Source organism: Phaethon aethereus (genome assembly GCF_964289735.1).
Source record: "Phaethon aethereus genome assembly, chromosome: 2".
In the NCBI taxonomy this organism is placed as follows: Eukaryota; Metazoa; Chordata; class Aves; order Phaethontiformes; family Phaethontidae; genus Phaethon; species Phaethon aethereus.
The window spans coordinates 114265431-114279058 of record NC_138582.1 but is presented as its reverse complement, the minus strand read 5'-3'; the positions used below and the strand labels follow the sequence as shown (position 1 = coordinate 114279058).

The window sequence follows — 13628 nt, the reverse complement described above, 5'->3', positions numbered from 1 at the left end:
AAAATAAAATAAGATGAAATAGAATAAAACCACCAACAAAATCCCCTTTGCTGTTGTACGTAAAACATTCTCCTTTTGTCAGGAAAAAGAAATTATTACTATAATGGATTTCATGTTCTTATCTATTCCTTACTCTTTTCAATTTAAAGGAAACATTTCTGAACCTTTCGGGGCAGTGGCTGTCACCACCATGCACAATGAGCCTGTGAACGGGCTGAAGCTTCTCTCTGTTACTGCGCTAGAGCCAAATAAAACTATAATGAAAATGCACTGAAAACCGCCTCTGCAAAGAAGAATTAAAAATTAAGTAAAACCCTGCACATATCTGGAGATGCATGCAAACTGGGACGCGTAATTACACCCCTCTGGGATTGGGAAGGGACGTGCTTCACGTAGCCGAGGCTTCACCCGTGTCACGACCAGTTGCAAGGAGAGCTCCAGCGCCCGGAGAAGAGAAATGGCCAATGCACAGCGATCACCTGCCTTTTGAGGCAGCTGTGTGTAATTGCCTTCTTTCAGGCACAGGTGCCCACCCACACAGCTGCGAGTAGCACCCTGCCAGCCCCGGCTCTGCCACTGCAGCTCTTACTCAAGGAAACTGCGCTGATCTGGTTTATTCCCCAATTGCAGTCGGATCTTTTTTTACAGAGAGGTGAAGCTCTCTCCAGTCTTTACCTGCCGCTCTCCTACAGGAGAGGAGGAAGCCACATGCCAAAGGCACCATGGTAACAGAGGGAGCGAGACTTGCGAGTCTATTGACTTTGACTGTTCTTATTTCTGGACACCCAAAATGACCCGCCCCGAAGAGGTCTAGTCCTTCAGAGAGTAGTGTGCTCCTCACCTCCCGATCAGACACGTTCTTCAGTGTTTCGAGGTGCACATCATTGATTAAAGCACCTCATATCTCAATAAATGCTCCAAAACCTGAGCTGGGGCAGGCTGTTGGCGCAGCCCGGGTTTTATGTTCGTCTCCATGGATCGCTGGCCTTTTCTGCAGGAGCAGAGTGCAAAAATACTAAGAAACTCAAGCCAGGGAACTTCACGTAACGGTTCTTCTGGGTATCCCCGGTGCGCTGCGATTACCTTGGGAACACGTGGGTACCTGAGAAACACAAGAAACTTTCCTCTGGAGCGATAAGGGAGCCTGGTGGAGCGTTACAGCAGCTGCCTCGGGATTGCTGGGGGAGCGCTCCAGTCACCAGGGCTTTGCAAATAGGCAGGAAGACCTCAGCAAACGAAATCCTGAACGTAAGCCATTGCTGTCAGTGTAGGCCTTTTTGATCCCATCTAATCAAATGTAACAACAATGACAGAATTTTATTGCTGTACAATTAAGGAGAAAACGCTAACAAAAAATAGCTCTACAGTTCTTCAAGCATGTTTTTGAGTAAAAAATAATTATCATCAAGGCTACACAGCAAGGGGGATGAGAAATAGGCAGCACTGCGTTTTTCTGATTGCCATTGTATTAATATTTAACAATAACTTCAGTCATTTCCTTGAAGGAGAATTTTCTTAAACAAACTTTTATCTTTCGTGTCTAACCCTTTTGCAATATTTTATTCTTAAACTTATTTCTGGGGGGAAAAAAAAAGACAAACTGCAACAAAAAGCAGATTTATAAAAATATACAATATCTTATTAGCTTCTGGGTGCTCATGTGCATTTATCACATATTTAAAACAAACTTGAGCTCAGCTAAGCCCAATTATAATATCTCGCTGGGCAGAGAAATTAATTAAACAGCTGAATGATAAAGACCCCAGCAGCAAACTGAGGCTTTAAAATAAACAAGATCCTTCTTTTTTTTTTCTTTTTCTTTTTTTTTTTTTTTTTAAGAAGAAGAAGGGAAAGAAAGAAACCTATAATCCACATGTTCAAACAGTAATGTAAGTGATCTTTTCAGGAGCGCAACGCACTGTAAATAAGACTACCTGGCAGGCAAACGCAGTGGCGGCTCCATCGCGGCTCTCCAACTTTGTGATTTGCTAACGTGCAACGCACGCACCCCTTTTGCACCAACTTCAAATAACCCTGGGATCCCAGCAGTGCAGCTCAGCGACTGAACCAGAACAAGGGCAGAACTTGTCAGGATTTAAGAGCTTTCAGCAAAACCCTTCAGTTGCAGCCGGTACCCTATTCCATAGGAGGATATCAATTATAGATAGTGACTTGCTTTAGCAGGGCAGTCGGTACTGTCAGATGCTAGATAGACAACCATGAAGAATCATGAATCTTTCTATTAACTGTAAGGGGCGGGGGGGGGAAGAATGGATAGGTGCTATAAATAAGGCAGAGCTTCTGAATGGTTTAACACCTTGCTTTTTGGTGTATGTATCATGAAAATTTAACTATGCTGAATTCTAAGTGGCACATATCGCTTGAAAATAAGAGCTCCCACACCAAAATCATTGCCGTGTCAAACCGTTCTGGGTGGGTCAATAACGATTCTTTTCTGTGGCTTTTCAGTTATTTATTCATAGCAGCCCAGGTTCTGTTCATAAATTCAGTCAGAAAACATTGTCCTTTGGGGCCTAAGCACACCTTCACTAGCGCCCACGTTTTACACTGGTAACAGCAGGACTTTGCTACAAAAGTAATGCAGAAAAATGCCATCAAACGTGGACTATTGTGCCCAAGATTGCAATTTCTGCTCTAAAGCTACACCTCATATTCAGACACAGATTATGTTTGTATTTACCATTTCATACATGCTATATTACACATCACATCGGAATGCAGATATTGCTCAAATCTGATGCACCTACAGTTGATGTCAAAGTAAATCGGGTCCCATCATTCCCTCAAAGATAATACAGCTATACTCATGTGACAGAAAGGCCAGAATATAGACAAATTCCTATCAACCTCTTTCAAAACACATGCATATGTGCTTGTGTATACAGCCTATACATGATGGCATTAATGACATCTATAACGTGAACTGTGTGCATTGTGTATCGTGGAAAAGCTCTCCTGAGCTCTGCTCAACCTGGCGTGACTAGAATTCATGCCGAGGTACCTAAGCCTTTAGGAAACAAAACAAACAGCAGGAAACGTACTTCCGTCCTTTCCCTAAACGCTGCAGTTCCTCTAAAATTCCAATGCTTTGGGCTGCAAGGCTTGGATAACAGCCTGCTCTGGGCCATTGGACATTTTGGGTCTGATACCTTACTATTATGTACGGCTACAAAGAGCAGCTTTATTCCCCTGAAAAAAAACCCCACATTCATTAAAAGGCTTACTGCTAGCCTGAGTAGATCCTGAAAATTTAGCCTTATCAGGATGTACAAGAATGTTTTTTAGGTCTTTTTTTCTGAAACTCTGCATTTTACAAATTTCCTCTTCCAAGCTGAACTTCCAAAGCCCAAGGAACCGGTTTAGAGAGCTTTACAGGTGAAAGAACACTCTAAATACTTCCAAGTCAAATATACAAACGCATTTTCATTTCTACTGAATATATGCTACACACCACATACTCAATGAAGTGGGTGACAGGGAAGGGGTTTCTTGCAATCCTTTGTGAAAGTCTACATAGCTCACTCTTATTTCGCTGTACAGTTCACTTGACTACCCATGGTATGGGCAAGTAGGTGTGTGTACACAATGTGATGTAGTATCACATCTGTAGTGCTGTATCACACCCACCCAAATTCTGAACACGTGGCTATAGCTCTCTGCTCATGCTAATCAACCTTTCTGAGTGTCAGGGAATATAGGGAAGCTGACAAATATTATCTGGATGAGTCTTGCTAGGGCAATTTAAGCCTTTATTGTCTTTATCTATGTCAGTTGCCCCCGCCTTGATGATCACTACCCCCACAGCAGAGTCAACAAAAGAGGATGGTTATCTACACTTTCGATGTCCCACATGGCAGCCCAGCATCTGACTTCAGACCCCCCTTCAAACTCGGCTGGAGCAACTGAGGCTCTGCTGAGTCTGCCAGTGGGTCGGGAATCGCCCGCAGGGCAGCAGCGCGTGCAGCCAGCGGAGGCAACATGGCAGAGCTCTGTTGCGAGATTTGAAGGTTAATATCCATCATCCTGCAAAGCCCTGACCTCGCTGGGAAGCATAGCGTGATCCTAGCTACATGCCTACAGCCCGCAAAGCTAGCTCAGGTACCTCCAGACAGCACTGGAGAGCCCGATCTAGGCAGCTCTGGAGTCACAGGGTGAAGACCCCATGCCCGTGTCGGGGCCATTCCTCCTCTTGCGTTTGGGCAGCGTCTAGCAGCACGGGACTCTGGGCTTGACAAGGCCTCCAGCTGCTACGGCAGCGTAAGTATTAGCGAGCAAAGGAGGTACTCACGCCACTGAGACACATAATCTCTCTGTGCCCCGTTCAGGTGCCCACTTGCACGTGCCAAGTCAGGAACCCACCCAGTGCAAAGACACTGAGGTAAGCGCAAATTACAGCTATCTGTACCTACTCGGGTTTAACCAGGAGTATTTGCGCAGGAGGCACACACGAGCCACGCGAGTGGGGAGATTTTCAAGGGCTGACCTGCTACTCAGGGACTTAACACTTTCTGCCGGAGTCAGAGACCTGAGCAAAAGCAGGACTGCCCTCCCGTGAAGACCTCCCGAGACCCGGACTTCATTTCCCTGGTTGCTGCAGGTGCACATCAGCGGGCTCTGGCAATCAAGGGCAGACAAAACGTGGGAGAGACAGACCGGGGTGAAGGGCCAGACTTTCAGACAGAGTGAGATGTCTAACGTCCTTTGCAATTCTGGACAGAAATAACTTGCTCAAGTCCCCACAGCAGGGCTCTGTCAGAGCAGCAAAAGAAATCACAAACCAGGGCCCCATCACTGAGTCACGCTGATTCTTACAGAGTGATTTGTGCTACTTGAATGTGATGGTTGTGATGATGATGACGACAATTTTATTGTTTTCAGCGTATCGAGTCAGGACTTGCACCTCATCATCTTAAATGCCATCATAACATACCTGAATCCTAAGCCCTGCCAAAAAGAACTCCCTCTATCATAGAGACATTTTTATCTGCATTTTATGTCTAGAGAAACCCACTTCAGATGTTGCCATCATACAGAAACATAAGAAATACATTTTTTTTCAGAGGAGTCTTGCTGTTGACCTGTATAATATAGTCAGATTCACTATAAAAATCACACCAGAAACAACAAATGTATTCAAAAAACCCAAACAACCGAACTATCACATTGTCAATTTAATTTACCTGAAACTATGAAACATTAGCTATTAGCTAACAGGCACTGTGGAATTCAATTAATTTTTATGTCTGAAACTTAAAAAAATCCTCTTCCTTTTTTTTTCTTTTGCTATCAAGGGCACCTTTATTCTGAATTTCTCTTGTATTTCATATATTTTGGTGTAAATTAATCATCATCATCACTGGGATAATTTCTGAATATTGAGAAAGGCTTGCCAGGCATCATAAAGCCCCAGCCTTACAATTATGAGCAGACACAAATACTGTGCCCGTGCAGAGGCCAGGATGATGCCAATTGGTCTGTTTGCACAGAATCAATTGCAAGACTGACACTTGATCTTTTAAATATGTCCAACCCTTTGCAGCAGCGGTTCATATGACATTTCTTCCCAAAAAGGTATTATGACACTAAAAGAGTCACTCCTCACATTTCATTTTGGCCTGTTAAAATGTTAGGGGATTTTTTGTGCAGAAAATGTCCAAAGAATTCTTTAAAAATGTCACATTTTTGCCATTACTTCAGTTTGTGATAGTCTTTCATTTATTATTATTATTATTATTACTGTTACTACTACTACCACCTCATAATAACAAAAATTAACAATAACAAGAAACTGAAAATACATCTTGATGAATAACTGCAATACCATAAGACTCTCACACTCCAGCAAGTGAAAGCTGGCATTGCTTTACTAAGTTGGCTTTGCAGCATGACTTTACCATTTTGCATAGTGTTTGGAAATACATGGTAGGGTTTTTTTATTTATTTTGGGGAGAAAAATACGTTTTTCAGCAAGCTATTTCAGTAGTATTGGCCACATTATGCAACAGATTTTGCATAATCTCCAGGAAAGTATTAAACCATTTTCTACAATAAATATGATTCTGATACACTGATCATTTGCTGAAGATGTTCCTCCCTAATTTGTAAAAGAGGAATTCCTCTTTTTTTCAGAGTATTTAGGTATGTTCTATGATACTGGTAATTTAAGAGACGTACTGCTAGCTAATGAAGTTGAAAATGGGGGGGATTGTACTTGCCAGGTTATATTCTAGTTTTTGATCATCCATTTTTCTAGCTTACAATACTATGAAATACTAAAAATCATTTATTTTGGAGAAGTGGTAGAGAGGAATAAGAAACAAGGCAGATACAACTGATATTTGGTGTAGTGTAAATAAGACCATACAGTTCGGTTTTGCTAAAAAGACTGAAATAACTGAGTCTCCATGTATTTAGCCAAATAATCCACTTCAGTTTACACACAACAATAAATGGATACCAAAAACCCCCTTAGGGAAGAGGAAGAGTTCCCCTTGCCTATTTCTACTGTTACAGTCCCTTTTGGGAGAAAAAAAAATCAAACTTGGCTAAAGGTTAATAATAATTCATGTCCAGCTTACTATTACTCAATAACTATCAAAGTCTCTAACTCAAAATAGCATTTGCTGGCTTACAGGATCAGAGCCATTACAATCTCTATTGAAGACTTTATTGAATTTTACACTAAGCTTTAGCTGACTGAACAGGTCAAGCACTGTGGCTCCGAGTTTTCTTTATTCTCAGAAACTCATAAACCCCTCTCCGGTTTGCAGCGCTGTTAGCTAAGAAACTTGACTCAGCACAGGGTCAGAGACCCCGACCCCCATGAAAAAGGTCACGTAGTTTTAAAACCCAGTTCCTGAATACCATTAACTTACATGCACTAGCTGTTCCTGTGTGTCAAACTCCCGGGAACAGCCTTCCCAGTGGCAGTTTGTCTCGTAGACCACTTCAGGCTCCTGTTTGCTTTCATCTTTGTCCCCTTCCTCTTTTACCAGGGTCATTCCTTCTGGCTGTTCCTGGAGCAAGGCAAAAGACAGAGGTGAGGAGAAGAGAGAGGAAATTCTGAAACTGAGGAGGAAAAAAAAGTGAATCATTTCAGCATTAAAAGAGAGATGGGAGTGGGTGTGTAGATTACTCTACTTTCAGTTCACTCTGTTACTCAGTTCTACAAAATACAGAAGCCCAAAACAGGCTTGGTAAGCAGACTATATGCGTAAAACAATTTTTTCCTCCCCAGAAGTATTCATTGCAGCAAATGTCTAAAAAAAAAAAAAAATCCCTTTAAATTTAAATCCAAAGCTAATTGTAAAGGCTTGGCTTCCCTCTACTCATATTTAAGGAGATCTTTATTTGCACACTCACCCCTTATTATTCAGTGGCATCACTAGTGAAAAGGCACTATTCAATATAGTTGAATCAATTGGAATTTGACTTTAGTACTACGGTTAGACACAAAGTGGATCACCAGTAATCCGAAGTGTTTTCATTGTTAATCCAATGACAATTTTGCACACAAAAACCTTTCCAAAAACAACTTTGGTACTTTTCAGGCTACCTGTTAGCCTCTTTTTGCCTGTAATGTGCGCATGAAAGGGGTGAGCAGGAGAAGAGTATTTAATTTTGGGGTTTGACTTTCCACCTTCAGTTACTCAAGGTGCCTCATTCTCCCCAGCTTGGTGTATGCTCAGGGTAAGGGTCAGATGTTAGCATAAACATTTGGTTCAAATTATGCGCTCACGCTCTTTCCATTTCAAACCTGCTGAAGGGTTTAGAGGGATCTCTGCTCTGTTTTCATGGATGCACTCACAAGATTGAGGCTCGGATTCTCATCTCCCCCAGCCACTGTAAATCAGGAGTCACCCTACTAAAACCAGCAGCATTAACTGGTATAGAAAGTGTAGCAAATGAGATTGGTGCCCGACACCGAGGCCTCAATGCAGTACAGCGCTAAGACCTGGTAAAAGTCAGCGCGGCGTGAATATTCTTGCTGAGCAGAAAACACGTTCTTAATAAAGACCTGAATGTCTCTTGCTCGCTTTTCCACGGCGAACAGAGGGTCGAGCGCTGACTGACCAGAGGCGCCTCTCCATCAGCCTCCCTCCTCTGCGCTGATTCTGCCACACAGCCCCGCACCCCAGCAGCCCCTCGCTGCCCACATTTAGCCCCGCAACCGGTCCCTTGCCGCTGTGAGCTGAGCCCACCCGTGCCTGCACCAGGACGAAGGGCCGTACGAGGGCAGGAAGCCTGAAAACACACGGCACCAGGCACGGCGCGTTTCCCCTCCTGCAGCGAGAATGAAAGGCTCGAGACTGTAACCTGAGCGCCGTACCTGCACGCTTCCCGCGCCTGGGCTGGGGAGGTCCTCGTCGGGCTTTATCTTGGAGCGCTTGTTGTGCATTAGATCTCCAGTGCTGCTCACTGCAGATTCGCTTGTGGGTTTATTCTGCTGCAGGCAGGGTTCCCGCCCCCCCCCCCAAAAAAAGACAAAATTAGACTGTGATAAATATGTAGCTCCATACAGAAATATGCAGCATCTGCTCAGCAACTTTATTTGGAGAAGCTACACTGTTAATTATATTGGATATGCAATTACATTGTGCTTCAATTACATAGCATTAACTTGTGGAAGAGCTGCATCACTCAACCTTGAAACGGAGCAGGGTGGGAACAGGAAGGAGGGCATTCGATGTAATTCCTTGCTACAAACCAATGCTGGTTTTGTCAGCCCAGGGAGGGGTAGAAAGAACTCCATTTTCCATATAATGATGACTTCAGAAAGGCAATTTTGAAAAACAAAATCACTAGGTACTAGTTTGAATCAACACAAGAGAAAGATGTATTTTTTCACACTTTGAGGAAAGGTTTGGCACTTTGCACACAAGAACTCAGCTCTTTTACCACATTTCCCATTACAGTGGTGGATAGAAGAAAAACTGAACACTAGTGTGAGACTCTCAGCAGAAAAATCCTAGATGAAGTCCTAGATTCTCCCAAGTCAATAGCAAAACTACTGCTGACATAAACAGGCCGGAATCTTGTTTTTCTCTTGCTGTGCTAGACTGAACACCATTATCTACACCTGCAAATGGATCTTGTAGGAATCCTGAGATCTTTTAGAGATATCTGAACTTGCATGGACCCCACAAAAAAAATCAATATCCTTCCTAGAGCAGCATGTTCTGCTTCTACATTTGTAAAAGCAAGCCAGGAGATAAACAGCTCCCAGACTGATAAATAACCTATCCTAGGTCATGTGGAAACAAACAGAACTAGTTAATAACAGGCAAACCGCAAACCATGATAAACTCCACATTATGGGCCTGATTCACTGCTGCACATCCCCAGCTTATTCAAACTCAGTAAGTCAAATTTTGCACAATTCAAAGAAAAAAAAAAAAACTTCAAACCTCTGCACTATCTTTGCATTCCTCTGTTGCTCACAGACTGAGTTACTCACACCTGTGTCAGGAGGGCAGAATACAACCCTGTGTATGTTACAGTCAGCATGATTTGGAGGTGAAGCTGCTAATCCTTAAATGTTAATGTTTTGATGTGTTTATCCCCTTTTACTTACTCCCCACCTCTGCTAAGTTCCTGTGTAAGATCCAGGAGAGACAGTCTGGACCAAGAAGCTGCTGCAGCACAGTGAAATATTTATGAGGACTAAAAAGCAGGCTACCAACCAGGAACCGTGCATACACTCCTGTGATTTATAAAGGGACTGCAAATGCTATAGCTGCAAGAAAACTGTTATCAAAGGGTCTCGGTGACAGTGGTGATTAATTGCCATTGAGACAATGTAATTTATTTAATTTATTTAATTTTTAAATTAATGGGGTGCAAAGGTTTCTTTTGTTGTCTCTCACCTGTGTGGACTCAGAAGGTCCAGAGCTGACCTGGACAGGGTTCAGGACACTGGGGATGCCAGGGATAGGTCTCTGGGTAGGAAAAGTTGGAGCAGGATGGATGAGTGGAGGACTGTGTCCAAAGGCTGAACCTAGCGTTTGCTGACGACTTATAATTTGCTGATGCATTTGTTGAAGGGATACTGGTGTAGGAGGGTATGTGAAACTCAGAGCAGGGCTGAATTTCAGAGAAAAAGGAGGGAAGAGGGAGGAAAAAGATGAGGGTCATTACAGTATGGAACCATACAGATTAAACCTTTAAAATACATTTTATATATTTACATTAACTGAAGTCGGGTCCCTCCCTTCCCCCCCCTCCCCCCCCTTCTTTCTTCATGTCCAAAAGGATGATAAAATCCTGGATGTACTAGTAGAGTGCAAAAACAATACAATAACAAAACATACATTTTTTCCTAACATTTATCAGGAAACCACAGAAATCTGACCGAAATAAAATTCAGAAAAACTGAAATAAAAGGCAAGCAGTTCAATAACAGCTATTTATTGCAATAACAAACTTTATATAAAGAAAAAGAATAGGTGCCTACACGCTTTATTGTACTTTTATTGATAATGCAGTTCCCCTATGTTCGCGTGTATGAAGCAGTTCCTTTAATCTTGGCTCATGCTACGCTCTTTCATATGTCTCTAGATCTTATTACAAGAGGAGAGAAAATCAATTGGTTAAATGTGTTCTGAACACCATGCTTGTCATATCACTCATTTGTTTGCAAAGATGGAAAGCTCAGTTCATCCAGAGTGTCACCTAAAGAATTTCTATCAGTGCTGTTTGGTTACAGAAACTGATGGATTAACCTTTCCCCTCTGAAATTGGTGATCAATGAGTTTCAATGTAGAAATATTCCGATGGGAATGCACTTCTCCTTCTTCCAGTTAAACAACATTAAATGTCTATTAAAGCCCATTATGCATGTTAATACCTGTCATCACTTCATTACTTCACCATATTTCCCAGACTACAGTGACTTTGGAGGAAATTACACTGCCATCTAAGGACCTATTTTCTGGGTAGTGCCAAAGCATTCCTTCTGTCACACTTGAGAAATAAATGGTGTGGAACTAAATCTTCACACGCAGGAATATGAGATTCTCCCACAAACATTTGCCAATAACTTACAATCATAAAAAAACAAAAATAAAGACAAAAAAGTGCATTGATTTTTTTTTCTTTTTCTTAAAAAAACACCAAACAACCACAGTTCGAAAGAGGCATACAAATTTACAACTTTAGGTCTTAAAAGAGAGGGGTGCAAGCATAATACCTTTCAAGAATCAAGGCTTCTTCTAATGTCAAAAGGGTGGATTTAATCCAAATTTATGGTCTGGAGTCTTAATTACTGTTACTGTTAAGTGCATTCACTGAAAATACCTTGATATAGAAAGAACTAAAATAATTTCAACCATTTTAAGTAATAAATCTACAGAAACTCTGTGTTCATTAATCTGACTATACATTTTGTCTGTTTGACTACAATCCATAAAGAGACAGCTTCAATGTGATTACATTACTGTTATTCCTGGTGAGAACTCTGCATTACAATAGTTTGCCCATTTAGGACAGAATATCATTAAGAATACCCTGGCAGAATTTTACCGGTCTTTGAGGAACTCTCTTTTCATTTTGCATTGTATTCTTTTTCATAAAGGGAGGCAGAAACGTCATGAAAACAGTAATTGTTCACAGCAAGAGTTCGGCAGAAATCAGTAATAATATTCAGTTATTGCAGCTCTATAGTCCCTGCTAGTGTTCCTGTAAGCAACCATGAATGATTACAGCGCGACTGAGCTAAGGTAGCCACTACGGATGATTGATAGGACATTAATCAAAAGATGCATATCAGGGTCAGAATTTGTTCACAAGCTTTCATCTAATAGCTGATTTCATGTTCACTGAGCTCCGTGCCAGTTTGTTCAATTTATTCTTCAGTGTACAAGCCATTCATCAAAGAACACAATGATTTAACATCCCTTTTCCTTTTTAGTGAACAAACATTACTAAGTGTAACTACTCTGGTCTGTTCATTAAAAACCATACAATTACAATGTCATACATGAGGATGAAACAATGCCTCCTTACTATACCCCGGCACTTTTTGCTTCCATACGTACACTGTGAGTTCACCTCATACACTTCAAACGCTAGACGGCACCGTCCTGAAGATGCTATCAAATTCACCAAGATCAACGAATGCAACATAAAATACTTCATCCAAATTTTTTCTATTTCTCTCGGCGAGGTTAATGCCTAGGACATCGTCACTCTTCAGCGGACTCAGTTTAAAAGAAAAAAAATAAACAGACTGGTTTCATTGAGAGCTCCAAGCACAGAGCACCCTTGGAAACACAGGTTGGTGTTTTTTTCCTTTCTAAGTGTTTAAGCATGCACAACAATACCTGGTTTTGCAAGTCCAGGTTCAAAACTTTGGTAACACTCTTCAGATCCTACACAGTAAAAAGACAAACTTACAATTCAGACACAAGACATGACCGACTTAAGACCTTGACTCAGAGGTGCAGATCCTGCCCATCAGTGCTCTGGGACTACAGTTACATGAGCACCCGCACCTAACATTCATTTTTTTAACCCATCCAAAGCAAGAGCACAGGAGATCCCTCCCGAACAGTTCAGGAGGGGCAGGGAGGAACTGCTGTGCCCTGAATATATTTTTATCTCAGCAGGAGGCTGTTAAGGTGCCACTGACTAGAGACTGAGGAACTTGGATGCTGAAGAGGAACCTTTGGTCCCAAGTAGGAAGCACTGTAGGAGCCCCAAGATGTATGTGTACAACTTGCACTTAATGCAGCTCACTTACATTTACTGGAGTTTGGCAATATTCTCCACTCAGTCCCCCCAAAGATGGGAAAAGACTGCTGTGTTAATAGGGTATTTTTAGTCAAGTATCCCTCTTTCACATTCTCTACCCCACATAGAGCAACACAAAAAGTAACGACGCCTCCCCAGTGGCAAAAATGCCTTTCTAACTAAAAGACAAAAGCAGCTCTGCTTTAACAAATACAGAAGCTAGTTTCACTGGCCTGCAGTGACGCACCTTACACCAGCACGGCACAAGTGCTTAAATGTTAAGTAAGTATATTTGCTATTACCCTCCCTATATACATAAAAATGGCTTCCATCAAAAGCAGAGATTTTACCTCATAGAGATCACAGAATCAAAGAACTGTTTGGGTTGGAAGATGTCCTCTTTATCTACATCTGCTTTAACACCATACGAGCCTCCAGAAGGAGACTGCTAAGCCTGGCATTGCCAACTTCTGCCCAACCTGCAAGCAAGCAAACTTGCAGGGTACAGCAGAGGAGACTGACATCATCCTAGCTAGTGGCTCTTAATATACAGCAATGACACCACCAGCAGATGCATTGACACACAGCTGGACAGATGTGCTAAGGAAAGGAGGAATCCTTATTTCTTTAGTATCTTTCTTTTGCCCCATGCTCAGCAGCAAGGGTTGAGTCTGAGGTACTAGGATTTTCCTATGGAGGCTGGCAATCTCCACTTCATTCCCTCTACCTCCAAACTTCAAACATCTCGGACTGAAATGGAGATCATGAAGGAGCAGAGGAATAGGCAGCACAGCTAAGGGGAGTACTCAGAAATGGTGACAACGGTTCAGCCACCAGGGTGATTTCTTAAATAGATCAGATAGCTGTCTTCAAATAAT

The 13628-nt window shown here is 42.1% G+C and overlaps 1 protein-coding gene across 2 annotated transcripts in view; it reads right to left on the bottom strand.

The window, feature by feature from the left end:
• Window positions 1–13628, bottom strand: part of GLI3 (GLI family zinc finger 3) — a gene marked incomplete at its 5' end in the record, with an annotated part of 201889 nt that overhangs the window by 30522 nt on the left and 157739 nt on the right. The window contains 3 exons of one of the 2 annotated variants that reach the window (XM_081996622.1): window positions 6897–7037; window positions 8351–8467; window positions 9888–10104. In XM_081996622.1, the coding sequence (XP_081852748.1) occupies window positions 6897–7037; window positions 8351–8467; window positions 9888–10104 (475 nt within the window). The remainder of the gene's footprint in view (window positions 1–6896; window positions 7038–8350; window positions 8468–9887; window positions 10105–13628) is intronic. The other variant, XM_081996623.1, reaches the window with a different exon arrangement.